This window comes from Gadus macrocephalus, chromosome 8, assembly GCF_031168955.1.
Source record: "Gadus macrocephalus chromosome 8, ASM3116895v1".
In the NCBI taxonomy this organism is placed as follows: domain Eukaryota; kingdom Metazoa; phylum Chordata; class Actinopteri; order Gadiformes; family Gadidae; genus Gadus; species Gadus macrocephalus.
Window position 1 is genome coordinate 15,728,098 of NC_082389.1, and position 27,187 is coordinate 15,755,284.

General features: G+C 48.3%; 2 protein-coding genes across 8 annotated transcripts; one reads left to right on the top strand and one right to left on the bottom strand.

Annotated features, from left to right (window-relative positions):
* The first annotated feature begins 225 nt into the window (after positions 1-225).
* On the top strand, positions 226-14,424 carry wdr47a (WD repeat domain 47a). Its single transcript, XM_060059413.1, has 17 exons — positions 226-420; positions 1,538-1,707; positions 2,198-2,281; positions 2,571-2,655; positions 3,562-3,693; positions 4,094-4,270; positions 4,787-5,301; positions 5,933-6,053; positions 6,691-6,872; positions 8,272-8,520; positions 8,982-9,045; positions 9,243-9,400; positions 9,620-9,789; positions 10,137-10,307; positions 10,434-10,565; positions 11,555-11,773; positions 12,511-14,424. The coding sequence occupies exons 2-17, from the start codon at positions 1,550-1,552 to the stop codon at positions 12,651-12,653; spliced, it is 2,760 nt and encodes a 919-aa protein (XP_059915396.1). The 5' UTR covers positions 226-420; positions 1,538-1,549; the 3' UTR covers positions 12,654-14,424.
* On the bottom strand, positions 14,248-27,187 carry gpsm2 (G protein signaling modulator 2). 7 transcript variants are annotated; one of them, XM_060059417.1, is made up of 16 exons: positions 26,994-27,187; positions 26,613-26,651; positions 26,366-26,461; positions 24,414-24,759; positions 21,921-22,142; positions 21,444-21,579; positions 21,130-21,269; positions 20,906-21,029; positions 20,675-20,790; positions 20,150-20,305; positions 18,693-18,801; positions 17,270-17,399; positions 17,097-17,176; positions 16,520-16,714; positions 16,006-16,368; positions 14,248-15,209 (listed from the first exon to the last, which is right to left on the bottom strand). In XM_060059417.1, the coding sequence occupies exons 4-16, from the start codon at positions 24,476-24,478 to the stop codon at positions 15,033-15,035; spliced, it is 2,013 nt and encodes a 670-aa protein (XP_059915400.1). In that variant the 5' UTR covers positions 24,479-24,759; positions 26,366-26,461; positions 26,613-26,651; positions 26,994-27,187; the 3' UTR covers positions 14,248-15,032. The 7 variants fall into 7 exon arrangements, with proteins under 7 accessions (XP_059915400.1, XP_059915398.1, XP_059915403.1 ...); XM_060059415.1 differs by lacking the exon at positions 26,366-26,461; XM_060059420.1 differs by lacking the exon at positions 24,414-24,759 and having other exon boundaries at positions 26,994-27,186.

Below are 27,187 nucleotides of genomic sequence, written 5' to 3' on the forward strand. Positions count from 1 at the left end.
CACACACACACACACACACACACACACACACACACACACACACACAGGCACAATGCCATTTTGATGACACTTTCATCATTACAATAAGCAAACATGAAGGTCAGATCTTCAGATACATTTTCTAAATTCAAAGGGAAAGTTATCCAGGGGGCTCAGGTTGAGGGGGAGCCCTGTGTTGATTGGTTGACTAGGGCTGTTCTCTTGACAACAAGCGGGCTGGGTGGAGGGACGGCCCCGCGCCGCAGCAGCAGCAGAAGGCAAACATCGAGTAGGAGCAGCCGAGGCGGACAGAGAGGAGAGGAGAGCCACCAACGCAGCAGCAGACGTACTCTGACCACCCCGAGCTATACCATCGTCACGGCGTTTGGCGTCAACAGCCCAGTACGCTCTTGTTTTCGTCTCATGCATTTTTAGAAAGAGGTAAGCATTAATCGCCCTTATTTCCAACCGCGTACGACATGGGGAAAGCTGTCAGTCCCCACCCCGCCCGACCGGCTAGCGGAGGATGCCCGTCTTCAATGCTTCTTGGCCTGGCTTCTTCTGTTCAGTGTGCATGGCCCTTTCGTCGCAACAGTTCGGGACATTTAGTTTGAATCGTTTAAGATCTTCTCCTTGTTTTGATGGATTTATTTGAAGGTTTCCGCTTAATTCGCTATGTAACAAGTAGATAAGCTTCTTATAGGGACTTGTGCATCAGTGACAGTGTTATTAGCTTAGCTAGGCTAATCAATCTGAAGCAATGTACCCTCCTGCATTATCTCACCATAATGAATACATCAACCGCTGTGTAGCTATGTTGTTTTGACAGTGTAATAACTGAAACCAAGCCAAGGAAATTAGTGTTAGAAGACCTAAATGCTGTTGAGGGCAGCCTTGTTTTCGTAGTCTAACGTTGCCTAACGTTACCTCACGAAGGTGCATCCCTCCCAGTTACGTTGCAGTCTGTTGCTCTCCTGCATGGACAACTTATTACCCTGTAGTTCAGCATATGCTCGGTCTATACACTGATATAATAAACAAAGAGTATCCCATGTTTGGTTTTCTGTGATTAGTTGATCTATATCTGAATAACATACTGCATTTTGCTTATGATATTCTGGTCACAAAGAGAGAGCTTATTACTGTTTTTGTTGAGATGATAACCACAGTTTTTGTATGTAATTATCACCAGAAATCTGTTTCAGTCGCACACTGAATGCTGGTAGTGCCTGCCATTGTTTTAGTGGTTTTAGGGTAACATTATTTTTATTTTACATATATTTTTAAGTCAAATTTATTTTGTTAGGTCTAAATCAGTTTGTATCAAATGGCGGCAAAGACACACATAACATTAGATCTGTTTAGATGAATGGCCACTATCAGTAGCTAGAATATATATATTATTTATTGAATCTGAATCATTTCATTGCATAATGAATCTTTGTTATGATCCCCACATATAATTGAGTAGTCATTTATTCAAGTAAATGATAACATATACAAACATCCTTTGGAGTTATGAGTTTCGCTTTTTGATTTGGTGTCCTATCTTGGGCAGCCCGTCGTCATCATGACAGCGGAAGAAACCATCAACGTGAAGGAGGTGGAGATCATCAAGGTGATCCTGGACTTCCTCAACTCCCGGAAGTTACACATCAGCATGCTGGCCCTGGAGAAGGAGAGTGGCGTCATCAACGGACTGTACTCTGATGACATGCTCTTCCTCAGGTAGAAAGAAGAAATATAATCCAGAATCAACAACAAACCCCCCCTTCCTTTGTGCGCTGCAGTACGGATCATTGCTATGTTATGTCATCGTAGATTCATTCAGAGCGAATTAAAGAACAGATGGATACAGATAAAGGAAACAGAACAATAATCGCAGAACACGCATCCCTATGATTAGTTTTCGATGGCATCTGACAGTTTTTCTTTCATAAACAACAGTTTAATGCCACCCTGCAGATTTGAATTGGTGCTCCTCGTCAGATTAATTTGAGGCACTTTGACCTCTGGTATAGCTGGAAGATAATGTACAAAACCCCTTTCCTTTTGGTCTTTCATCCAAGTTGTTGAACGTTTAGTCATAGATTTTGAATGTTTGCTAATCAATGTGTGTGTGTTTGTGTGTGACTGTTGGGGCTTGTTTGCATGCGTGTTTGCATGCATGTGTGCGTTTGCGTGTGTGTGTGTGTGTGTGTCTGTGTGTGTGTTTCAGGCAACTGGTTCTTGATGGCCAGTGGGACGAGGTGCTGCAGTTCATTCAGCCCTTAGAGTGCATGGAAAAGTTTGATGGAAAAAGGTGAATGAGTTTGATTCTCCTTCTCTTATGACACTGTGAAAAAATAAATGAATAATAGTTTTTCGGAGACATTGAACTATGTCCAAGAAGAAATGCTTATCCTAATTCCTAGAATTATAATTCTATACCCTTATAAATGTCTGAACTGTTGGTGCCTCTAAAGTGTTAATATTGCATTCATTGTAACAAACTAAGTGCTGAATACCTTTTCATTTAAGTAGTGCTCTGCAGTGGGGTAGCACCAGTGCCGGTCAGTATTTGGGTCTCATCATCTTTTCTGGTGCATCAGGTTCCGCTACATCGTGCTGAAGCAGAAGTTCTTGGAGGCTCTGTGTGTTAACAACGCCATGTCGGCCGAGGACGAGCCGCAGCACGTGAGTCAGCTCTCCCTCTCGCGCAGAACATCAGCATGTTACACTAGAGCAGTACTAGCATGTTACACTAGAGCAGTACTAGCATGTTACACTAGTGCAATACTAGCATGTTACACTAGTGCAGTACTAGCATGTTACACTGGTGCAGTACTAGCCTGTTACACTGGTGCAGTACTAGCATGTTACACTAGAGCAGTACTAGCATGTTACACTAGTGCAATTCTAGCATGTTACACTAGAGCAGTACTAGCATGTTACACTGGTGCAGTACTAGCATGTTACACTAGTGCAGTACTAACTTGTTACACGAGAGCAGTACTAGCATGTTACACTGGTGCAGTACTAGCATGTTACACTAGTGCAGTACTAGCATGTTAACCTAGTGCAGTACAGCCCATACAGCTCATCAAACAGCTCATCAATTACAATTCAAATCTTTATGCAGGCAGACATTTAGAATTTCTTGTAGAAAATAAATTTATTCTGTGCCGATACACAGTTCAAATTACCATTGTTATTCCCTTTAAAAAAATAAAATACATAGTATGACTTCCAACAAGTTGGACGTTCTTCTTTCTAAACATTGCATGCATTTAGTCATATTAAAGATACAATGGCTTTATATAGTCCAGAGTCCAGTGTCCACTCCATTCCAACCATTCAGTGTCAGAACATGTGAAGAGTGAGTCTGTGTGGTAGGTGTGGTTAAAAATATCCCAGCCAGTGTTTACATCAGCAACAAAAGATTAAAATAATACCCCAGTCATCTGGATTCACTACTCACTGCTCTTTGTTCTACTACTGTAGCACTTTAACCTGACTAGGTTACTATTACTGGACTTGTGTTCCAGTTGGACTTCAGACTCTGTCGATGGTCAATGTTAAAGTCGTGTTTGTGCGCTTCAGTTGGAGTTCACCATGCAGGAGGCCGTCAAGTGTCTCCACACCCTGGAGGAGTTCTGCCCCTGTAAGGACGACTACAGCAAACTGTGTCTGCTGCTGACCCTGCCGCGGCTCACCAACCACGCAGAGTTCAAGGTCAGCCGCTGGCCTGCTGTCGTGGGACTGATGTTTGCTATAAACAGTGCAGTAGACAAACCCTGATGATATCAAAGCATGTATGGCTATACTATGTTGACATATTGGGTCTTATGCACACGCACACGCAACACAAAGTGTCTCGTAAACTATGATCTACAAAATCTTATGTTGGTATACAGTTGAGGTGATATGTTACTGTTTATCCAGGCTATAATGTTGTGTGTTATTATATCATTCCATGTGGATCACAATACAATACCACTCGGCGACGATAAAGAGGAGAGTTATCCCTTGGCCGACCGGATTATGTTTTAGTTTGATATTATAAAAACAGCTCAGGTCAGGATCACATGAAACAACAACAGCGTGTGCTAATGAGTCCCGTGTGTCCCCTCAGGACTGGAACCCCAGCACCGCGCGGGTGCACTGCTTCGAGGAGGCCTGCAACATGGTGGCAGAGTTCATCCCCGCCGACAGGAAGCTGAGCGAGGCCGGGTTCAAGGCCAGCGGGAACCGCCTCTTCCAGCTGCTCCTCAAGGGAGTCCTGTACGAGTGCTGCGTGGAGTTCTGCCAGGTAGGGAGCCCGAAAGGACCTCTTCAAAGCCCCTTGAGACCTAGAAATAATAAATGCTGCTCAGCATAAAACGCTGGGAATTCGTGGAGCGCTTAAGCTTGAGTCACAGAATCTGTTCTTTGTGAAGAACAATCTTGATGCAGCGCTTATGGTGCAAAACGGTAATAACCGGGAGAAGGAACAAATAAGTTAACAATGAAACAAATGGAAAACCAAATAAAAGTACATTTTCAGGTTGATTCAACAGGGTATTAAAGGTTATGAGTTCTTAACTATTGAAACATGACGTTGCACCACAGTTTGACCATAGACAGACACACCAAAACATTGCCCCCCTGTAGATCTCGGCCCCCATCACCTTAAACACGACACACACTCTGCCGGTGTCAGAGAACCCGAGGAATCTCTCCGAAAAAAATGGGTGTGACTTTAACAGAACCAATCGGTGCATCCCGCCAATCGCTCCCTTGACTCTGTCTCTCTGTCCCCCCCCCCCCCCCCCCCCCCGCGGCGCAGAGCAAGGCCACCGGCGAGGAGATCACGGAGGGCGAGGTGCTCCTGGGCGTGGACATGCTGTGCGGCAACGGCTGCGACGACCTGGACCTGTCCCTGCTCTCCTGGATGCAGAACCTGTCGGCCGGCGTCTTCTCCTGCGCCTTCGAGCAGAAGCAGCTCAACATCCACGTGGACCGCGTGTCCAAGCCCGCCAAGACGGGCTACGCCGACCTGCTGACGCCGCTCATCAGCAAGCTGTCCCCCTACCCGTCCTCGCCCATGCGCCGGCCCCAGTCGGCCGACACCTACATGTCCCGCTCGCTGAACCCGGCGCTGGACGGCCTCTCCTACGGCCTCTCGGGCCAGGAGAAGAGGGGCTCGGCCGGGGGCGAGCCGGCGGTGGGGAAGGGGGCGTCGCCCATGTCCCACTCCTTCGCCAACTTCCACTACCCGGGGGCGCCGGGGCAGAACCTGAGCCGCAGCCTGATGATGGAGAGCGCCGACTGCCACAGCATCTTCGAGGAGTCGCCCGAGACGTAAGGGTCCAGACGGGTCGGTCGGCTCTCTGGGAGTGTGGGGGGGGGAGGGGGGGGATTCAATCGCTGGTTGATTCAAGAGCTGACGTTTTAATGTGTTGTTAAAGGCGTCATACGTTTCTCACTTGCGCAGTACACTCACTGATTGCTGACAGCGCTGTTTTTTAATGACCCTTAAATGATAGCTCTTACTTGGTCTGGGCGATTAATCGAATTTCGATCTCGATTTCGATTTTAGAGTCAAACGATCACAAAATTAACCTAATCTAGTTTTCGATTTTATTAGTATTTTTAACAGTTGGATACATATCTGTCCATTATTTTAGATTTGAACATTTTCTTTAAGCGAACTTTCGAAGTTCTCAGTTGCAAAAATACATCATGTTTTCAAACTCAAAAAATAGTCGTTTGAATAATCTTGATTTCAATATCGACCAAAAGAATCGTGATTATAATTTTTTTCCATAATCGAGCAGCCCTAGCTCTTACGTATGACGTGCAGCACCGTTAACCCCTCGCTGACACACGTCATGCTAGTGCGCAGTGTGTCATAAGGTATGATGATGATGATGATGATGATGACGATCCCTAACCAACGCCGCCCCGCTGTGCGCCGTGTCCTCCGCTCTAGCTCCAGGACGGACACGCCCGTGGACCCCGCCATGCTGAGCTCAGGGGGAGCGCAGAGCCTGAGGCCGGCCTCCGCCCCCGGGGAGGACGCCCCCACCCCGGAGCTGGCCGACAGCACCGAGGTAATCCGGGGGCTCTCCGGGTCCATTCTGATGAGGGCCAGCGTTCATGAAGGGCATGGGGCCGGGGGGCCAATGGGGCCGGGGGCATGGGGCCGGGGGCTGCAGGGGCTCTGTTCTGGGGCCAAATGAGTCACTGCTCGATGGTGCTGGACCTGCTGCGTGACCCCCAGGGTGACTGTTGGTGACCGGTCTAAATATAGGGGCTGTCCTAAAGAAAGGAACCTCTGGCTCGTTCTGCTGTGTCCGACGGAGCCACTGAGTCATTGTCCTCCGGCACCTCGTCTCTGAACAACCACCTAGTCTTCTGCTCCCTGAAAGAGAGGGTTGTTAGTGGGCTGGTGTCTCAAACCACATTATCATCCATCTACACCTCCTGTAGTACGCTCGGATGTGGGTCCCCTGGCTCGTGTGTGTGTGTGTGTGTGTGTGTGTGTGTGTGTGTGTGTGTGTGTGTGTGTGTGTGTGTGTTCATGACATCCGACCCCATCCCCCCCCACCTCAAACCCACCCAGGCGATAAGCCATCAAACGACGCGATGCGACAGTGACACATGTGTTTCATTGTCACCCGAGTCCCCTCGGGATCTAAAAGCCAATCGCACGGCCTCATGACTCTCCCCCCCCCCCCCTCTCCGCAGCTGCGCGACTCCACGGAGAAGTTTGAGGAGTTCTACCGCCAGCGGCTGCGCGTGCAGCAGCACCTGGAGCAGAAGCAGCAGCAGAGGCAGCTGTACCAGCAGATGCTGCTGGAGGGCGGGGTCCAGCAGGAGGCGCCCGCCGCCGACATGCAGAACAGCCTCACCGAGAAGTTCCTCAACAGGTACCGTCACCGCGCCGCTCACAAAGGAGGGCGGGACCCGGCCCCGGCCCGGGCACGCTCGCATTGGGACCGCCGCACTCCAGGTGCAGATCGGCAACACGCCCATATTTGGGCGTTTTCCAACCCCTAGTGCAACAGAGGTGTTGTGAGAGAGTGCGATAAATGGCCATATATATTTTACAATTACAAAAGCAAAAAGTTGAATTAGATATTGAATCTAAATGTAATTAAATTCGACTCTAAAAACATTGACTATCTACATTGTTGTTTTTTATATTATTAAACCAAAGATAAATAAATGCCCCACCCACTATGAGCTATGGATAAGCTAAATGTTTACCTTTCCCAGACCACAGTATGTTAGTCACCATGGAGCCTGTGTCAGACTGGCAGTGGTAGACCAGTGAAGAGAGAACACAGCAATAGGCCCCATGTGGCATTCCCCAGTTAACACCCCCCTAGACACACACACACACACACACACACACACACACACACACACACACACACACACACACACACACACACACACACACACACACACACACACACACACACACACACACACACACACACACACACACACACACACACACACACACACACACACCACCACACCCTCCGCCACCAATTCCCTGCAGACCACCGGTGTACCATCTGGTGTAGTTAACTAATGTGAACCTCACGAGGCACATCGCCTTCTGTGTTAAACAGCCCCTACTCAGTCAATATTTCCATCCCCCCACACACATCAATACCTGAATGGGGATCAGGGCCGGCTCCCTCACCCCCTATAACCGCTTTAATAGAGGCTGTATAACACTAGGCTCTAGATGGGCATCACAAGCACTGCAATGTGTCTTTTTTGTCTCGCTGATTCTTTAGTATTTTCTGGGTTTTACATTTTTTCCCCCCTTCTTGTTATTCTGTCAGCAAGACAAAGGCCTTTTGACACGCCTCTCGCAAACACACACACAAACACGCGCACGCACACACACACACACACACACACACACACACTGCTCCCCCCAAGTCCCCACACACTCCCTTCTGTGCTCCCTGCATTATTTACGGGGGCAGTTGCAGAATGACATCATTACTTCTGTCCTTTTCTCTTTTGTGTGCGCTGTTCCATGCAGCTTCAAGAGTCAGACAATGCGCCCCATAGAAGTCTTTAGGAGTTTGGGTTCTGTTTTGGGTAAGGCCAGGGTACAATCGGCTGTTCCGAAATGTCAGACTTAAAAATAACAAGAAAGTCAAAACGAAACCCCAAAAATCCAACAATTATGTAAAAAGCATGTATAATCGGTATAACTGAACCATAATCCCATTTATTAGTAGTAATCTATCAGAAGGGGAGTGTAGATGGAGTGTGTGTTGACGTGCGGCCCCCCCCCAGGTCCATCCAGAAGCTGGAGGAGCTGAACGTGGGCATGGAGAGCCTGGGGGAGGAGGTGCAGTCGCTGCAGGCCCAGCAGTGCAACGGGGCCACCCCGGCCATGGAGGACAGCGTGGACCTGTCGGCCCCCCCGGGCCCAGAGCAGGGCCCCCCCAGCGGGGGGGGAGGGGTGCGGAGCAGCACCCCGCAGCGTGCGGCCGGGGGGCACGCCATCCCACCGCCTAATGAGTCCCCCGTCACCCCCCATAGGTGGGTGGGGGTTATGTGTGTGTGTGTGTGTGTGTGTGTGTGTGTGTGTGTGTGTGTGTGTGTGTGTGTGTGTGTGTGTGTGTGTGTGAGACACAAGTTTGTGTGTGTGTGTGTGTGTGTGTGTGTCTGTGTGTGTGTGTGTTTGTGTGGGAGACACAAGTTTGTGTGTGTCTGTGTGTGTGTCTGTGTGTGTGTGTGTGTGAGACACAAGTTTGTGTGTGTGTGTGTGTGTGTCTGTGTGTGTGTGTGTGTGTGTGTGGGAGACACAAGTTTGTGTGTGTGTGTGTGTCTGTGTGTGTGTGAGACACAAGTTTGTGTGTGTGTGTGTGTGTGTGTGTGTGTGTGTGTGTGTGTGTGTGTGTGTGTGTGTGTGTGTGTGTGGGAGACACACGTTTGTGTGTGTGTGTGTGTGTGTGTGTGTGTGTGTGTGTGAGTGTTACTAAGCAGTGTTTTCCTTACAGTGGGCTGAAACACATGGATGGCAGCAAAGGTGATTCCCCGCGCTCCTTAGGCTCCAGTCAAGAGGTAGGAAAACGCACACACACACAAACACACACACACACACACACACCTCGACTCAATACTCAATACCCTAACCCTTAAAATGAACACTTGAACAGGCTGTATTCCCTTTCAAGGGACTCTTCGAGGGAAACGGTATCAGTGACCCTCGAGCTGCTGTCTCACCGTCCCACCGTCTCCCCCTGTGTCCTCTGTCCCAGTCCGACCAGCCCATAGATCTGTTCGTGCCGGTGAACACGCTGGAGGACACGCAGGCCATCCGCGCCGTGGCCTTCCACCCGGCGGGGGGGCTGTACGCCGTGGGCTCCAACTCCAAGACCCTGAGGGTGTGCGCCTACCCGGACACGCTGGAGACCAGGTGGGCCGGGGGCTGCAGATCAACATTCATTTTATGTTTAAATAAAGTATTTTCTTGAATTTTTGTGCAACATTATTTCGTTGTGTCCTTACCTTATCCCAAGTTCCCCTGTGGGGGCATTGTTCTATTTCACCTTATCTAGTGTTATAACAACCACAACCGTCCTCGATGGTAAACGTGTGTGTCTCTCTCCCCCCCCCCCCCCCCCCCCCCCCTCAGTGAGTCCACTCCGTTGAAGCAGCCGGCGGTGGTCTTCAAGAGGAACAAGCACCACAAGGGCTCCATCTACTGCGCTGCCTGGAGCCACTGTGGGCAGCTGCTGGCCACCGGCTCCAACGACAAGTATGTCAAGGTCCTGCCCTTCAGCGCAGAGACCTGCAACGCCACAGGTACGGGGGACCGATCTCAAGGGCAAGATAGTGGGTAGGGGGCACTAAACAGTGAACAACAATAAATAGGTGCACTATGTAGGTAGTGTAGTCCATGTAAGACGTGTTATGTATTTTAGATGTAGGGAGTTATCCATGCATGCGTTTTATTCTCCCTCTACCTTCTTTACAGGACTGACTAGAGTCTAGTGTCTCAACTACAGAAGGGGTTTGATTTTGGAGGTGCAGGAAACGTTGTTGACATTTGGTTTGTTTTCGTGTCTGCGTGTGTATGTGCGTCTTTGTGCGTGTGTGTGTGTGTGTGTGTGCGTTTGCATGCGTGCTTGTGTGCTTGTGTCCCGTCCCAGGCCCCGACCTGGAGTTCAGCATGCACGACGGCACCATCAGGGACCTGGCCTTCATGGAGGGCCCGGAGAGCGGGGGGGCCATCCTGATCAGCGCCGGGGCCGGGGACTGCAACATCTACACCACCGACTGTCAGAGGGGCCAGGGCCTGCACGCGCTCAGCGGACACACAGGTACAGGACCCTAGAGCTCCTCTGGGGGGGGGGGGGGGGGGGGGGGGGGGGTCTCCCGTCGGCCCTGTTCTGTCCCCTGTGGGCGATAGTGCCCCACACTCCCAACGTGTGCGCTGCCCCCTCCAGGTCACATCCTGTCTCTGTACACGTGGGGCGGCTGGATGATCGCCTCGGGCTCCCAGGACAAGACGGTGCGCTTCTGGGACCTGCGGGTGCCCAGCTGTGTGCGCGTGGTGGGGACCTCCTTCCACGGTTCAGGTAGGGCACTGCTTCTCCCCGCTCAACCGGGGATGTGCCCCAAACACTGGCTCTGAATAGATAATCACACTCAATTATGAAATACTAGAGAGTTAGTTAGTTTGAGGTTTTTGGTATTGCTACCAGTGCTGAAGAAAGTACCGGGTTTAAACTTTATACTGACTACAATGTGCTAGTGCAAACAGAGCTGATCGCGGCCTCTACTTCTCTTTGTTGTGGGTGTAGGATTTACTCTACACACACACACGCTAACACACAGAGTCATGGCTGAGAGAACGAAGGATTCTAAAGAGTGGCTATTATTGACTTGGCTCGATGAAGAGCCTTCCCGCTGCAGCAAGTGCAATACACTCTGCTAGCAAGGGAGATCATTCTAGCAACCTGGCAAAATCATTAAAAAGAGTACTAAGCACAATACAAATGGGACTCGTAACCCAACTACAAAAATTTATAAGTATAGTGCATTCCTGCTTTATGATGCATCAATAAATGCATATGCATTCTTAGTGAAAGTTATAAGAAATCATGATAAAGGATATGCTGATATAGCCATTTTTAACTTAGCCAGTTTAGCTATAGAGTTGGAAAACTTGTTATAGATGTTCAAGTGTTATCATCCCTCGCAACCGTTTGAAGAGGGTTTCCTCGCCCCATGAGCGCCCCTGCCAATAAGTGTACAGTTAAGCAGTATCAATGAGAATAGTAGTATCGTTTAATCCTAGGGGATACCAATCCCTAATTAAATCCTAACTACCTGAGCCTCATTAAGCGTCTCCTATAAACATCTACAATCTTGACATGCCTGTTTAGTCCAAATGACTTAGTGTACATTTAATAACAGTTAAAGTCTTTAAATAAGGGACAGCTTTATTGCACATAATTGATCCTGGTCCCGCACGACAATAGATCCTGTAATTAGTGAAAGTGCAGCCATTAAAGCAGCCCCCATTAAACAACCAGCTTTACCCCCGTCTCCCCCCTCCCCACAGGCAGCCCCGTTGCCTCGGTAGCGGTGGACCCCAGCGGGCGTCTCCTGGCCACGGGCCAGGAGGACAGCGCCTGCATGCTGTACGACATCCGGGGGGGCCGCACCGTGCAGACCTACCGCCCCCACGGCAGCGACGTGCGCTCGGTGCGCTTCTCCCCCGGCGCCCACTACCTGCTCACCGGCTCCTACGACGCCAAGGTCATGGTGACCAACCTCCAGGGTAGGCCCACGCTTACATTCATTCCTCAACATTAAGGGCTTTTATTGGACGCTTTTATCCAAAGCGACTTACAACGATTCGTAACATGGTGGCAGGAAGGGGATGTGGCTTCGGCGAGGGGTAGGATAGTCTAGTTCGGATAGGGTTCGGGGGGGTTTGAGTCCTCGCCGAAAGGTTGTGGGTTCGAAGCCTTTATGTCCGCCGTCTAACCTCTAGACATCCTTCAGCGAGGTGCACCCTAACCCCTACCTCCTCTTAGAATGAAACTATTCTAGAACAAGTCACCCAGAGTCGCTTTCAATGAACGCGGCTGCTCAATGACTGAGTAGTAACAACGTCATAATCACTACTAGCTAATCGAAAAAAAGAAACTGAAAACGTAAAAGTGCTTTTGGTCTTATGGACGACGGATCCATTTCTGACCACTGGAGGGCGGGAGGGGCCCGCCTGCAGAGCTAATGTTGTGAAGAAAACAGACCGCACAGAGTCCCTCCTCAGCCCTCCCCCTCCGCCTCCCATCCCAGGAAGGAAAGCTGACACTCTGTTTCTATAGAGTGGTGGGCTTAGCCCAGCTTTAATGAACGGTTTCGTTTGCGGCTTCGTAACCCATCATCTTGACATTACCGCTACTCCACCCCCCGGTCCTCAACTCTTCCTTCGCCATGATCTATGCAAGTATCATAATCAGTGTGTGTATGGCTTCAACTCTCCCTCTCTCTCCCTCTCTGTGTGTGTAGGGGACTTGACCAAGCAGCTGCCCGTGACGGTGGTGGGCGAGCACGGGGATAAGGTGATCCAGTGTCGGTGGCACCCGAACGACCTGTCCTTCCTGTCGTCCTCCGCAGACCGCACTGTGACACTCTGGACGCACAAGCCCTAGCACGCCCTAGCACGCCCTAGCACACACACACGCACACCGACACACACACACACGACTAGCGTTCGAACATGTCCAGCTCCAATACATTCTTTACACGCCCCCCAGCCACACACACACACACACACTACGGCTGTACGGTTTGCGTCACACAGACATGAGTGGCCTGTCAGGCCCCCCTGGCATGCAGCCTGCTTACTCCAGAACAAACCAGAAACCACACACTGCACACCCACCCAGTGAACGAGGCTTGCCTCTTTTATCCCATGGGAAATGGTAATGCGTACGAAGTCTGCCAGGCATCTAGATGGGCCCTGATTGGAGGGTTTTAGTCTTGTGAATGCTTTTTGGTTTGCGTTCGGCTTGCTCAGTTTCCTCCATTTCATTTGTTTTCATGTGGTCAGGTCCCTCATCTCTTTTATTTCTTTAACCGCGCCCACTGCTCACCAGGCACAGCACTGAATACATGATCTGATTACAGCGAATATAAATGATGGTGCCTTCCTGCAGTTTCCCCGACCTAAAGAAAACTCTCAAAGATGAACATAAACCATGGTCTTTTCTAAAGGTCAGGTTTTGGTTCACGGTTTTGACATGAAATGCATTCCTGCCCTTTGTCCAGTCAGTCTTTCTCTATTATTTTTTATATTATGCTGCTATTTGGAAGTCATTGTTGAGATGTTGATATTAAGGTGGGGCTGTGAATGTACATTTCAATGCATCTATACATCAGGCCTTCAGGAAACTGAATAGGTGGAAAGTTATACAATAGCCTAACTATATGTCATTCATTCTACCAGTACCTTCAACCTTCTCATTTATAGTGTAACTGTTCTTATTCTATAGATCTCAGCGTTGTACATAGTGGGATGACCTTGTATAAACTTGCTTGATGTAAATGTAAAAAACAGTGTTTCGCTCTAAAAGCTGATACATTGTCTTGAAATAGCTTGCAATTCTTTTTTTTTTCTAACATATGGCCCCAAAGGGAATTACAAATATGCTTTGTTGTTTATATTTGCATCCTGGCGTTGGGTGCAGGATTAACATCGTACAGGTGGTCTACTGTGTGAGGGTTCAGTAGGTCTGAAGCTTTGGCCGTTGAAAAAGGGGTCATTATATGCACATTGAAATCTTAAAAAGCACGCAGTTGTTTTGTCGTTCATTTCAATGCCAGTATTGTATGTTTGCACATTTTCTTTGGATTTTTTGTTACTAATTGACCCTTCTAGTTGATTAATATCTTAAGCTTTTTAAATTATTGTTCACGTAGTGTCTCTGTTGAACTAAAAAGTGGCCAAACTAAAGCAGGGGTGTATTTATTTCACTGCCTCTTCATGTGAACTGATGGTTCTATGAAATGAACGCAGCCGATTTTCTATGTGTTTTATTATGTGATTAAGTTAATGCTACTTAATTGAAGTGTAAATTACTGGTTTATCGATGGAATAAAAAGATATATTACACTTCAGATGCTAAAAACATTTTCTCCACCTTCTGTTCACAATAAAAAGACAAGACAATTCCCCTACCAACAAAGGCATTATCAATTTTCATACATGTAAGGTACATACTGTATTTACAGTTGGGACGCATTTGAAGAGTTGAGGCTTTATTCCTCTGATCAACAAAAAACAAGTGTTACAAAAGAGCACCACAATCTGTACATAGGTTAAAAGTTAGTTGATATTTTTTATATTAGGAGACGCTTGTCTGAAAGGGTCAAATTCCCTGATAGAGACAACGCCTTCATCAGACTAATACTCGACATACACACAATTATAAAAAAAAAATACATGGAAATTGCTGTACCTTTCTGGTGTCATTTCATGGACCTTAATCGCTGATAATGCTACATGAGTATTAAAAAGAAGAGGGAGAAAGTGGTAGGACGGCTTTGGGAATCCATTTTTTCTTTTTTTTACAAAAGCTAGAATAAATACATCCCATCTGAAGTTGAGCATCTAAAGACACTGTTTAAAAAGTGAAATTAAAAGGATTAAAATTTTCAAAAAAATCAAGTGTAAAAATAAAAGCTATCTCTGACTGCAGTGATTATTTGCTCCGTTATGATCCGTATGCAGAAGTGCAAATCCAGTTCTAAGTGAAACACAATTACCCAGAAAGCACCAGGCGGGAGAGGCCTCAAAGTGAGTCCTTTGCCTCACCCAACCCTCCCCCCCCCCCCACCTCATATGATACAGCTGGCAGTGCTTGAGTCCCTGAGGGCAATGATGTAGAGAACCGCTACCTAGTGAGCCACGTAGTGCCGTCTCCGTGGTGCCCCTCCTCGTCCCCGGGCCCCGGTGGGTGAGGCCGTCCTCACGCTAGTCCTGGGCCTCCCCGGCCGGGGCGGTGCTACAGACCGGGGTCGGCTGCGCCTCAGTGGGGGGCCCCTGGCCGGGCGGCGGCGCCCCCTGGGGGCAGGGTGACGCGCTGCTCGTCCATGCGCTTGGCCTGCGAGCGCATGATGAGGCTGAAGAAGTCCTCGTCGGGCACGGTGGGGCCGCGGGCCGGCGGCGGGGGGGGGGCGCAGCGCTGGTCGTCCAGACGGGAGCCCTGGGGGCGGGGGGACGAGGAAGGGGGCAGGTTGTGAGCGGGCTTCAGGCCTTAGGGGCTGACACACCACGTGGGAACACAGAGCTGAGGTGCGACCCAGAGGTGGGGTTGCACCTCTGGGTCGCACCTGTTGCAACCCAGAGGTGCAACCTTGATTGATCGACTAGTTTGAGTAACTGATGAAAACCGTTCTCAGGTTTACAATAAGTTATATTTAAAACTTTTAAGATGAGCCTTTTAAGACCATTATTAATGTGATTTAAGACATGGTTCATGGCAAAAAGTCCCTGAATTACTTGCAAAGTAAAAACACATTTTCACATTATGGAATCAGTTTGAACAGGCCCTTGTTAACCTTTGAGGTGAGGTTTCTCTTCACGAAATGCCAATCCACGTTGCGCAATGTAAGCAGACACACTTTTTTGCACCTTTGCACACTTTTTTCAGAATGAGGAAACATGGTTTGAAACAGCTCACTTATGTCGTCATTGCTTTGATATTACTGTTGTTAAAGGTGACATATTATACCAACGGCTTGTAACGGCTAATCACAGTCACACCTGGTGGTATAATATGTCACATTTAAGCAATTGTGTGTAGAGTCCAGAGCACTCCCGCTTTATAGTATAGATTACATAATATAATACATCTTTACAACATGTCCAAAATCGTATTTAAGAATTTTGACACTTGTTTCTAAGTGTCAGTATATAATCTATACACACGTAAAACAAGAGCACACGGGAACATAAACCCAAGGAACTGAATCCATAACCACAAGCTCCTCCCCCTTTACCTGGCACTTGACGAGCATGTCGAAGAAGTTGTCGTCGGGCTCTGCGTTGTCGGCGTTGGCCATCAGGTGGCTGAGCACCGCCTGGCTGCCCTTCTGCTGGTGCAGCCTGAGGCCCGGCAGGCTGGCCCCCCCCGCCGCCGCCGCCGCCGCGGGCTCGCTCGTCCTCCGGCCCGCCGCCGCGCCCGCCGCCGACTCCGACCCGGAGGAGGAGCCCCTGCTGGGGGGCGCGTCCGGCCCGCTGCTCAGCGAGAGGCGGCTGCCCGGGTCCTGGATGGAGCAGCGCTGGTCGTCCATGCGGTTGCTCTGGAAGCGGCTGAGCAGGTCGAAGAAGCCCTCGTCCCCGAGCGCCTCGGGGCTGGGACGCTGGGCGGCACAAAAGAGAACGGAGGAAGACGTGAAACCGAGGCGAGGGATCCGGCTGGAGCCGCTTGCCTGGCGGTGGAGGAGCGGGCGGCACGTCTTACGTCGCCCCCCCCCCCCCCCCCCGTATCGGTCTCAAAGCCCCCCCCTTTACCTTCTGCGGCCCCGGGGGGCCCGTCTGGCTGGGGTCCAGGGTGTTGCTGGTGTCCTGGAGGACCTTGGTGGTGGTGGAGCCGCCCGCCTTGTGCTTCTTGCTGCGCAGCCGGCCGACGAAGAAGAGCTTGGAGGAGGCCTTGGCCAGGCTGGGCTTGGACTGCTTGGTCAGGATGTCGCTGTTCCACTTCTGACCCTGGGGACAGAAGGTGGAGGGCCAGTGAGTCAGGGGGGGGGGGGGAGCTGAACAAGGTGACCAGGCTAGTGCTGGCTCAGGTCACAGTCACCATTTTCTGACTCTCGCTCTCTGTCTCTCTAGCTGTGTTCGAAATCGTTCCCTATTCACTCACTCACTATCCCCTATATAGTGTTCATGATGTAGTGCACTCTATCATCATCTTTCATAAACAGTTTAAGGCCACCATAAAGATTTGAATTGGCATTCCTCTTCAGTTTGATTTGAGGCACAAATGTTCCACAAAGTTGTGGAACATTTGTCATAGATTTCAATGTTCCTAATTAACCTTACATCAATTTGGGTGCTTATGTATTTGCGTGCGTGCGTGCGTGTGTCTTACGTTCAGCTTGGTCTCTGGCGTCAGCTTCATCAGCTCCAGGTTCTCCATGCTGTGTCTCCTCCCCGTACGAGGCCGTGCTCCTGCACACAGCCAACACACAACAAGCTCTGTGAGCCCTTATTCCAGAGTCCTCACTGCTCTACGTTAAACCAGCCCCTGCTGTGTGGGCGTACCGTTCAGAGGGAGGTCCGTCTCCTTGGCGTCCGACAGCGTGGAGCTGTTGGTGCTGTAGCTCAGACCCAGCACCGTCTGCAGGTCAGACACGTTCATACGGGCAGTCAGCTCTCCACCCCTGTCTCCAGTCTGGAAGAGGAGGTTCAAAGATCAACTCAATGAACTACAGTTACATTCATTGATATGTTATACGTTGTTTTTTAATCATGAAAATGAATGATATTAAAGATGATATGATATTAAATATAATGACGATTCAAGACATCTTCTGCAATAATACGACCAATGCTGGGCTCCACACACACAACAAAATATGTATAGAATGAGAATGACATCATTCTTATTCGAATTAAAAAGATTTTATAAGTGAATATATTTAGTTTAACGCTCTTAACAATGGAGGCGTTAAGACTAGCTTAATGATGCAGTGTTTCTGTTTAGGGATGGGCACGGTTGTTCGAGTATTCGATTATTAGAAATGACGTTGGAATATCGACTTTAGCTGTAGCAGATTTTTTTAATTTTTGCCTAAAGTTATTTAAATATATTCATTAGCTATATTAATTACATATTGTGCATCAAATGCCATTGAATACTTGGAATACTTGGCTATATCGGCAACCTCCGTTCCAGCGGAGAGCCTTTTCCCCGGCGGGCTTGATTGTAAATCGCCTCCGCACCCGCCTATCCCCCGCCTATCACCCGCATATCTACGTACTCCCCCGAGTACGTAGATATGCCCATTTTTTTTTTTACAAGAATGAGTGATGCAGTAGGTGGGCTTATGTGTTATGACCAAATGTGTTAAGACTTAATGTTTTAAACGTACTGTATTTCCGTCTTACACATAATATATTTTTGTTGATGTTCTGTTGTATGCGCATCATGCGTAATGCGAGGCAGGCCCATGTGCTGCAAGTGGAGTTCTGTTGATGTCCAAGCCCACCAGTACTTCTACTTTTTGCTGTTGTGCTTCAGTTACTTGAATCTATTCAGTTTGTGCCTTAAATTCACTTTAATCTAATTTCAGTTTGTGCCTTAAGTATGCAATACTCTTCATTCATATTCTTGTCAAAAATGATTGTTTCGTTTCAACTCGTTTCGATTCAGCATACTGATTTTGAGTGTTTTTCTCCTCTTTTTTTTTTTTTGTAGTTCGGTCAACCGGTTACTAATTATTTCTTTTATAGAATATTCGAATATTGACATGCCTTCAAATGCCCATCCCTATTTCGTGTACGTGTGTGTACGTGTGTGTGTGTGTGTGTGTGTGTGTGTGTGTGTGTGTGTGTGTGTGTGTGTGTGTGTGTGTGTGTGTGTGTGTGTGTGTGTGTGTGTGTGTGTGTGTGTGTGTGTGTGTGTTCATGTGTGTGTGTTCATGTGTGTGTGTTCATGTGTTGTGAGGTACATGCATGCTTGTACCTCTTTGGAGATCTCCAGGTGTTTCTCTGCAAAGTGCATGGCCTGGTCGTGGTTGCCCAGTGCGGTGTGGGCGTTCCCCAGACTCCAGCACGCACGCCCCTCCCCGATCCTGAAGACCATACCGGAGAACATTGCCATGGAGATGTTATACTGACTATCCTCTGGATAATGTTTCACTTTTCACATTGCCTTGTCATCTTAGAGTGTGGGTGAACCCCTGTTTCAGCGCAAAAATGGGTTTTGGGCTGACAGTTCTACGAAGGATAGAGGGCTTGTTATCCCCATGGTTACAACCCACGGCAACCATGTGCGACTTTCTTTCTATGAAGTACCGTCGTTGTGAGAGTCTTTCTATGAAATGCGGCCCACACAGTGGTGCTATACTATAAGTGTCCAAGTTTCCGTTTCGCGTAGACGTACATCAAAATGACCCGCTACCCAAACTGGTCTCCGAATATCAACACAAACTGTGGTGGAATATTATGTGTCCCAGCAGCATAACACTCTATCAGACGGGGACATCAACATCCACTGCTGCCCAGAGGGAGCTCCGCTTATCCACACACACCTCGAAGCAACGTTCGTAAACAGAGTGAACTTGTTTGCGAAGGCAACAATAAAGCCTTGTTGTGGCAGACACCCCCCTCTGTCTGGACCCACTGTCCTTAAGGAGGCGGACTAAAAGCTAACCCTATTGTATTGGGTCGACCATACAGCAATGGTGTCTATCCCCCTTAAAGGTACATGTAACATTGACACTGAGCCTTTAAAACTGGTATTTTCAGAGCGTTGCCCCCTCCGCCTGGCCCCTCATCAACAGACTCAAAGCTCCCGACGACTGCCAGGACAATGAAGGACAATGAAGGAACGCGAGCGCAGACCAGCCAAACGCAGCGTTATATTTTGAGATGGGCGCAATTATTCCATTTTGAAAGACCAGTCTTACACTGTAAGTTAATCAGCTAATGTATATTATTGTTTTCAATTGACTTATTGTTTGCAAACTATAGACCAGCTCATGTGGCCTCTGTCTTGAAATCCTCCTGGACTCTTAACGGTCTCCATCTTTTCTACAAGATGTGCTCGTGTTGCTGCACAGCTCAGGTCGTGAAGCTTTTAGCGAGAGAGGACGTGGCTTTATAGGTCGGGTAGAATCTAGCACAATCTCAGTTGATCCAGTTTGTTCGCTTGCTTCCATGGCTACGGCACGCAGTGTTCATGGGCCAATTGTCTCCCGGAACAGAGATTTCAGCGGATAACCCCACTGGCTGTGACATTGTTCTCAGAGATGTCAGTATTTGAGTATGCAGTTTCCTTAATCTCTATGGAAATGTCAGGGTCATTTTATGATCTAGACCAACAGCGAGCTCTGATAGGAGGTGGCCATGGGGAGAGGGCTTCTCCTGTGTTTGCACGTTTCTACCCCCAAATCAGACGGTAACCCAGAGCGAGTGTACCTGTCGTTGAGGTCCTGGGCTATGATGAGGTGTTTGAGGTGGTAGTCGATGGCCCTCTCGTAGTCCTGCAGAAGCGTGTAGGTGTTGCCCAGGCTGTAGCAGGCCTGGGCCTCCACCGCCCGGTCCTTCAGCTGTCTGGCCAGCTGCAGAGTCCTCCTGCGGGGGGCACAAAGCACACAGCCTTGTTCCCTCCCCGTCTCTCTCATTTACGCGATCCTTAACCAAACAGCCCCGAGGTTGCGGGGATGGCAAACAGGGATCCTCTTTTATACATCAAATGACCTTCTGACCAACATTTACCAAGTTATTCCAAATACAAAGTGATGATGTAATGATGTGATGCTTTTGTGTTGCCAACAACCGTTCATTCATCCATCGGTTTGCGGGGACACGGCATTCTTTATGGGATGCATTCGAGTCAGAAACCACAAGAGATAAACTGTGAGTTGTGCGTAAGTATTTGCAAACTGCATTCCCTTGATAACAATGTGGCCTTGATTTGGGCCTGAAGTGAGGCAGGCTTACTTGTAGTGCTCAGAGGCCACTTCAAACTCCCCCAGGAAGATGTAGGCGTTGCCCAGGTTGCAGTACGCCCGTCTCTCTGCCGAGCGGTCGCCAAACTCCTTGGCGATGAGGAGGCGCTAAGGGGTGCGAAGGGTAACACTCTTCGTTTATTTATATATATATCGCAACATCATGTTTCTGCATCTTTGAAATTTGGAAGAAGCTTGTTTTGGTTTCAGAGCTACACAATACCTGTTCGTGGGAGGCCACGGCGCTGCGAAAGTTCCCCAAGAGGTAATGCGTGTTGCCAAGGTTACCGTACGTCCTTCCCTGCGCGGCCCTGTCTCCGAGCTCCTTGACGATGGCCAAGTTTGCCCTGGAAGGCACCAAGACGGGTCAGTCTAATATCGATTTCGGGAGGCTGATCTGAGATCAGACAGAGGGAGATAAGGAGCAGCCTGAGCGTTCCGACTCACTCGTAGTACTCCGCCGCTTGCCGCAGCGCCGTCATGACCTCCTCGGGGAAGTCCCCCGGCTCTGCCCCACTCCAGCAGATACTCTTCCCCTTGGCGTGGTACACGTTCCCGAAGTTATACAGGGCCCTCGCCTGGCCCATCTAACAGACAGACAGACAGACAAACACACAGACAGACACACACACACACAGGATAGAGCGATGTCAGCGTACGATGTCAAAACGACACACAGACCCACATATCGGGAGGGGTGACATGTTGGTACAGGAGTGGACTTCGTGCAGCTTCACGTTATCACGCAGGGTCCGCCTCACCTTGTCGCCGATGTCCCTGGAGATGTCCAGGTGCCTCTGGCAGCAGATCACCGCCTCGTCGAACCGACCAAGCACCTTCAACGTGTTGCCCAGGTTCCCGCTGGCCTTGGCTTCGCCCATCAGGTCACCGACGGTCCTAGACGGGGATGTTTAACACGACATGTGAGGAAGGAGTTGTAGACAAGCGTGGGAGGTTTGGATGTTTTTCAGCTTCCTGAGACTGGATAAGACCAGTGGGATCATGGAGATGAGAAATCCCAAATCGAAATTTGAATATTGAAATAAATCAAAATAAATCACGCCCGTGGCTTTCTGACTGATAACAAAGGTTAAAAAAAATCGGGAAAATGCATGAGGCCCAAAGATATGTTATGTCTGTTAATTTTCTCCACAATCCCCTAATTTGGCCCCAAGGCCCTATCTCCCAGGGTGAGTGCGCTGCCCGCTCTGGGGTGCGAGTGTGTGCGGGGGTCCAACCTGGTCAGCGTGAGGTCGTGGTGGTGGAACTCCAGGGCCTTGCCGTAGTCGTGCAGGTGGAAGTAGGCGTTGCCCAGCTGGCTGTAGATGGCGCTCAGCACCTGCAGGTCCTCCGTTCCCACCTGGATGGCGGCCTCGAAGAAGGACACGCCGGCCCGGTAGTCCCCCACCTTGCAGAGCCGCTCCCCCTCCAGGGCCAGCTCCAGGCAGGACGCCTCCATCCTGGACCAGGACGGACCACAGCAGTCTTAAAACACTGCTTCTCTGCGCCCCTGAACCCCTCCCTGTTGTGTCCCGAGTTCCGAAGGCACTACGTGAATACTTAGAAAAAAGTATAGCTACAACATATAATGTACCTGTTCAACGGCGGTTGAGAGGTTAAAGTGCCTTTACACAACCACACAAACACTCAGACACATACACAAACACACACTCACAAAGACACACACACACACACACACACACACACACACAGCTAAGTGGACATGTTCCCAGTGCAGAAAGTGGTCCTTATGTTCTAACAATCCCCCTGGAGAGGCAGCAGCCCATCTGGCACAACACCATATGGAAAACTCAGGTACTCAGGAAGCAAAAGCGTACTCGCTGGCTGAGGGCTTTGGGAAAATGGAAAAGGGTACGCGTACTGCGTGGACATCAAGTACTGAAGGGAAGGGGGAGGAGGGGGAAACCGACAAGGGGGAGAACTCCACCCACTGTCCACGACCAGAGCCCCTCTTCCGAGGAAAGGCGTTTGGCAGGGACTGTTTTTCAGCCACTTCCTCCCGACTACAGAGAACAATGGCCAAGGTTGGTCGCAGGCCTTGTTTGTTGTGGTAGAAGGAGTCCTTTCCTGTCGCCATTGGTCAATATCATGTATATACAATATTGTGCCTGGGAACTCAAAAGTATGAGGCAAATGGTACGGCACACCATTCACTGTGTACTTGCGGCCACAAAAGACGACATTTCTGTGCACAGAAACCCTTTAGGCCTTTCAAAACAAAGTGTGGACTGACTGTGGGGCCAGGCAAGCAGGAGGGTGTTGAGAATCGAATGAGGATTACCTGATTAATGGCAGATTACAGAGCATGTTTCTACAACTGCTGCAGTCGTGCAGCAAACATTTGGTTTTGCCAAGGCCCACCCAAAACTTCATAAACAAGATTGGCTTTGCAGAGCCACATTCAGTTTGTTGACTCCCAATGCTCCCGTTTGTTCCTACTCAAGGCTTTGAACTCAGGAAGAACACCAACACTTCCTGGATCATAAAAGGCTCAAAGTAGCTTGTTCTGTTAAATCGTGCAGACAACCAAGCACTTGGAAGCCGACCAAGCATGTGTAAACATCTGCTTACGCCTTTAATTTGTCCTATAATCATACTGTTCCAGGATAATAACGGTCGGTTCTGCTAATTCTGCCCTACCTGCATGTTTTCCGTCTCTTATATAAACAGCAGCAGCAGCAGCGCATGGCACATGACAGAGGCATCTAAATAGGTTTCCACCAGGGGAAAAACTCCAGGCAGCCCCTTCTATTTCTTCTTTGTCTCTGAGGCATGAAGAGATCTAATTCAGATCCTTAGCCTATACACCATTTTAACACTGCACTGAATTATTAACTGAACCTAGGTTAAGGGAGATCAAGTATTTTTCCAATCGCTGTTGAATCTATCTCAGCAGACTTGGGGGAGCCCACAACTTTCAAGGTGAAGCCAATGCAATCAGCGTGGTATTAACCTGGAGCCTCAAGGAACCTCCCCAATCAGCGATTCTACGGCTAATCCACTTTCCTTTCGTTCCAGTATCCTCTCTCTCTATCATCTTTATTTGGACCTAGGTCATCTCAGATTAGTATGACAGAAGAGATGGGACAACTTTCAGATTACACTTGTGGCCATTGATAAGCAGCTTTATTAGGACATTCAAGCTGCGTTAGACAGCGCATGCATTGTTCCAATAGAAATGATCGTAGCTCTCAACAAACAGGTGTCCCTTGCAGGTCCATTCACAGTGGCAAAACAAAGCAAGGAGTAATGAATGTTTCAGCGGGCCTGTTTAACTATTGATGTTTGCTGGAGCGGTTCCCTTCTGTGTCTGAAAGGTCTCCTCTGCTCTCAGACTCTCCGTACCTGGACAGGTACGCAGACAGCTGGCTCATGTCTGTTTAAACACAGTACCCTGCCTTTAGTCAACAAGCTAACCCTAATTAGGAAAGAGGTGCTTGTTGTCACGCAGGGTTTAGTCCAATTAAACATGGAGCTTCAATCACCGACTCCAAATGACTGATACAGCATTATTTGTCTCTTGACTAGGCCACTCAACATAACAGAGTATGACCTGAACATGTGCAACAGGTGTTATGAGGCGGGTAATAACAAGGGTCTTCCCTTTGCCTTAATGCACCAACATTTACTTTATCAATAGTCCCACATGAAAACAACCCAGAAAAGGACTAATACTCTGTACCATAAGTCGAGAGAGGGCAGATGCCTACCTGTAGCGGATATGAAAGGACTGGTCCTCGCCTTGGACGCTAAGCATAGAGCCTTTTTCATCCATTGTAGTGCATATTATGAGGGACAATCCCAGTTTGTTCCAGTAAAAATTGTTGGACGCGAAAAAAGAAACGTTCCCTATGCAGAATAGGGTGAGGACAGTGTGGCCATATTCGCATGAGCTCCTTGATGAAGGGTTGATATAGTTGAAGAGAACTAGAGCGAGGGTGGGCTGAAGCCTCTATGAGTCTTTAAAAGAGTCTCCAGAGTCCTGAGTGCTCTGTCCATACTAGGTTCATTCAGTGCGTGTGTGTCGCCGTTCGGCTGTCTCCTCTCTGCGGCCCTCTGTGAAGAGAACACAAGATGCTGTGTGTAAATCCTCATTCTGGCCACGCCGCGCCATGGCAACCCCAACCAAACAGCAGCATGCTGAAGCAGGGCAGGGCGAGCGCAGGGAGCGAGGGAAAGAGGTGGACAGAATACATTGGTGGGAGGGGGCAAATCGCAGGCAACCTGTCAACGGAGATCCTCCCGGTTCAGGGGCGTGTACTGCAGACACTAGATGAGGAGCACGTGCCTGTGGATAGGGCATGAGCATGCAGAGATACATGGGCTTAGGCTGGAGCTCTGAACGTGGGAAATAAAGGAAAAGGCGTTGGCGTTGCTTGGTTTACAGCAATCAACAGAAGATATGATTGATATTATTGAATATTGATTATATTGGCAGAAAGTCCTCGAAGATATAGTTTGGTAGAGAAATGATAGTAAACCGTAATGAGTGTAAAGCAAAGAGTAAGCTCCCAAGCACACCTCTAAGAAGGGTAAGAGTCGACCATTACCTCATTCATATATGAGGTCATAAAAAACCCAACCCTCTTGCTCTCCAAGTTCACGGAACAAAGCAGCGAAGAAAAATCTCAGAGCAAGAACACAGTCGGAGTGGCCTGCTTGAGAAAACTAGCAATACAAGAAAAGGTCATAAGCTATTGCAAAGATAAGACAGAATCAATTTAGGGCATAACTTGATTTACTGAACTGGTGATTATATTAGCTATGGTGAGTCATTCAGCACAATAATCAAGGTGCACAAAACCATGTTTACTCATCTTAGTCTTGGGTGTTTTATAAATTACTACATAACCATTCAAACAAATATTCAAAAACACAACATATGGGATTATGCTGGACAAAATAAATCAGACGCGGATTGTGCACATCGTATTCTTTTCTCTTTTGATTACTAATCAGAGGCTATTTCGACTATGCCTCTTTAAGAAAATTGCAAATCTAGGGCCAAATATCTCGTTCTCATTCTTAACAAAATCAAAGATCATAAGCTGTAAATGCTAAGCATGGGGAAACTGAGTCTGCACAGGGACCACACAAGATAAGCTGGGCAGACTGCATATATAAAGTATAGTAAAGTGTATCTATATATATTATATAAATAGGCCTATATGCTCCATTCTTGAACCGAACAGAGAGATATATTTAGAAGCATTACAATGCATGAGATTGTGCAGCACTACAAGTTGCGAATGACAAGTATGTGTTGTTGGCAACATGTTGCATCATTACAATTCTGAGAGTGCATTTCTACATACACTCACATGAGTAATGATCATGCGTTGAACACAACCCACTTCTGCAATTTATAGTAGTTGAAAATGCACTTCATATTCAGAATGGAAAAACACTGGTTACAAACACTGTCTGCCTAGCCTGTTATTCTGCTGCTCATTGGATTATGAATCATCGTAAAAAAAAAAAAATGCCTGAGGCGTTGGGAGTCTGTCAAGTACATGGAAATGCGTGCAATTCATAATCAATGTCTGCTAATACGAATTCAGCATTTTCCCAGAATTAAGAGCCAAATGGTTGTGAATAGCTGTAATCTGTAGTAGGCACATAGTAGTCGTGAAAGAGGAGTAGAAAGAGAAGTGAATAATACCTCAAGCAATACCCGATTAATCAACAGGTTAATAATCTTTAACGACCACCTCACATCCAGCTAATCCCATGAAGACACGAACAGGCAGGCAGGCCACTATAGATCACAAATGGCTAGATTATGTCTGGGTCTCTCAGAAATACATTTTATTGAGAGCCACAGCAAACGTGATGGAAACACCCAATCGCATTACAGCAGTGAATCCGCACACCAGAAACCAAAACAACAATGTCTGAGTACTACTCACCGATAACTTCTCAACACAGATGGGGGTAATCTGGAAAACCTAAAAGTGTGTGATAGACGGAGCATACATCAACGCAGGGCTACATCAGTCAACGATATAAAAGGGCAATAAAGGACACTGAAACTAGCATTCATGAATAACATCCTTTAGTTGATGGATCAAGAAATAGCTTTAACGTGACATTTCGCACATTATGGATCCTCCAACTTCAAGCCTTAACTACACGGGAAGCGCTGGAGCTGACGGTCAGCTCCCTGCAGCCTGATGCTATTTCATCTGAGGTAGTTTAACTGCGTCAGGGACGGCTCTCACAAGATAGTAAAAAGCGATTTAACACCAGAATAACACACGTTGTGGTTAGCCTGTTAGCTGTTGACTTACGTTAGGCGATCCAGTTCGAACAATGGAAGGTTCTTATTTTACTTTGGAAATAAAGATCCTCCTATAGCTTAAAATACCGCAAAAGCAACACTAAATGAAACCTTTTATGAGTTTCCATAGCGAACTACATTTAATCCAAACTATCCTACTTAATGTAACTTCTATAATTTACTTCGACGGGATAAAACAAAAAG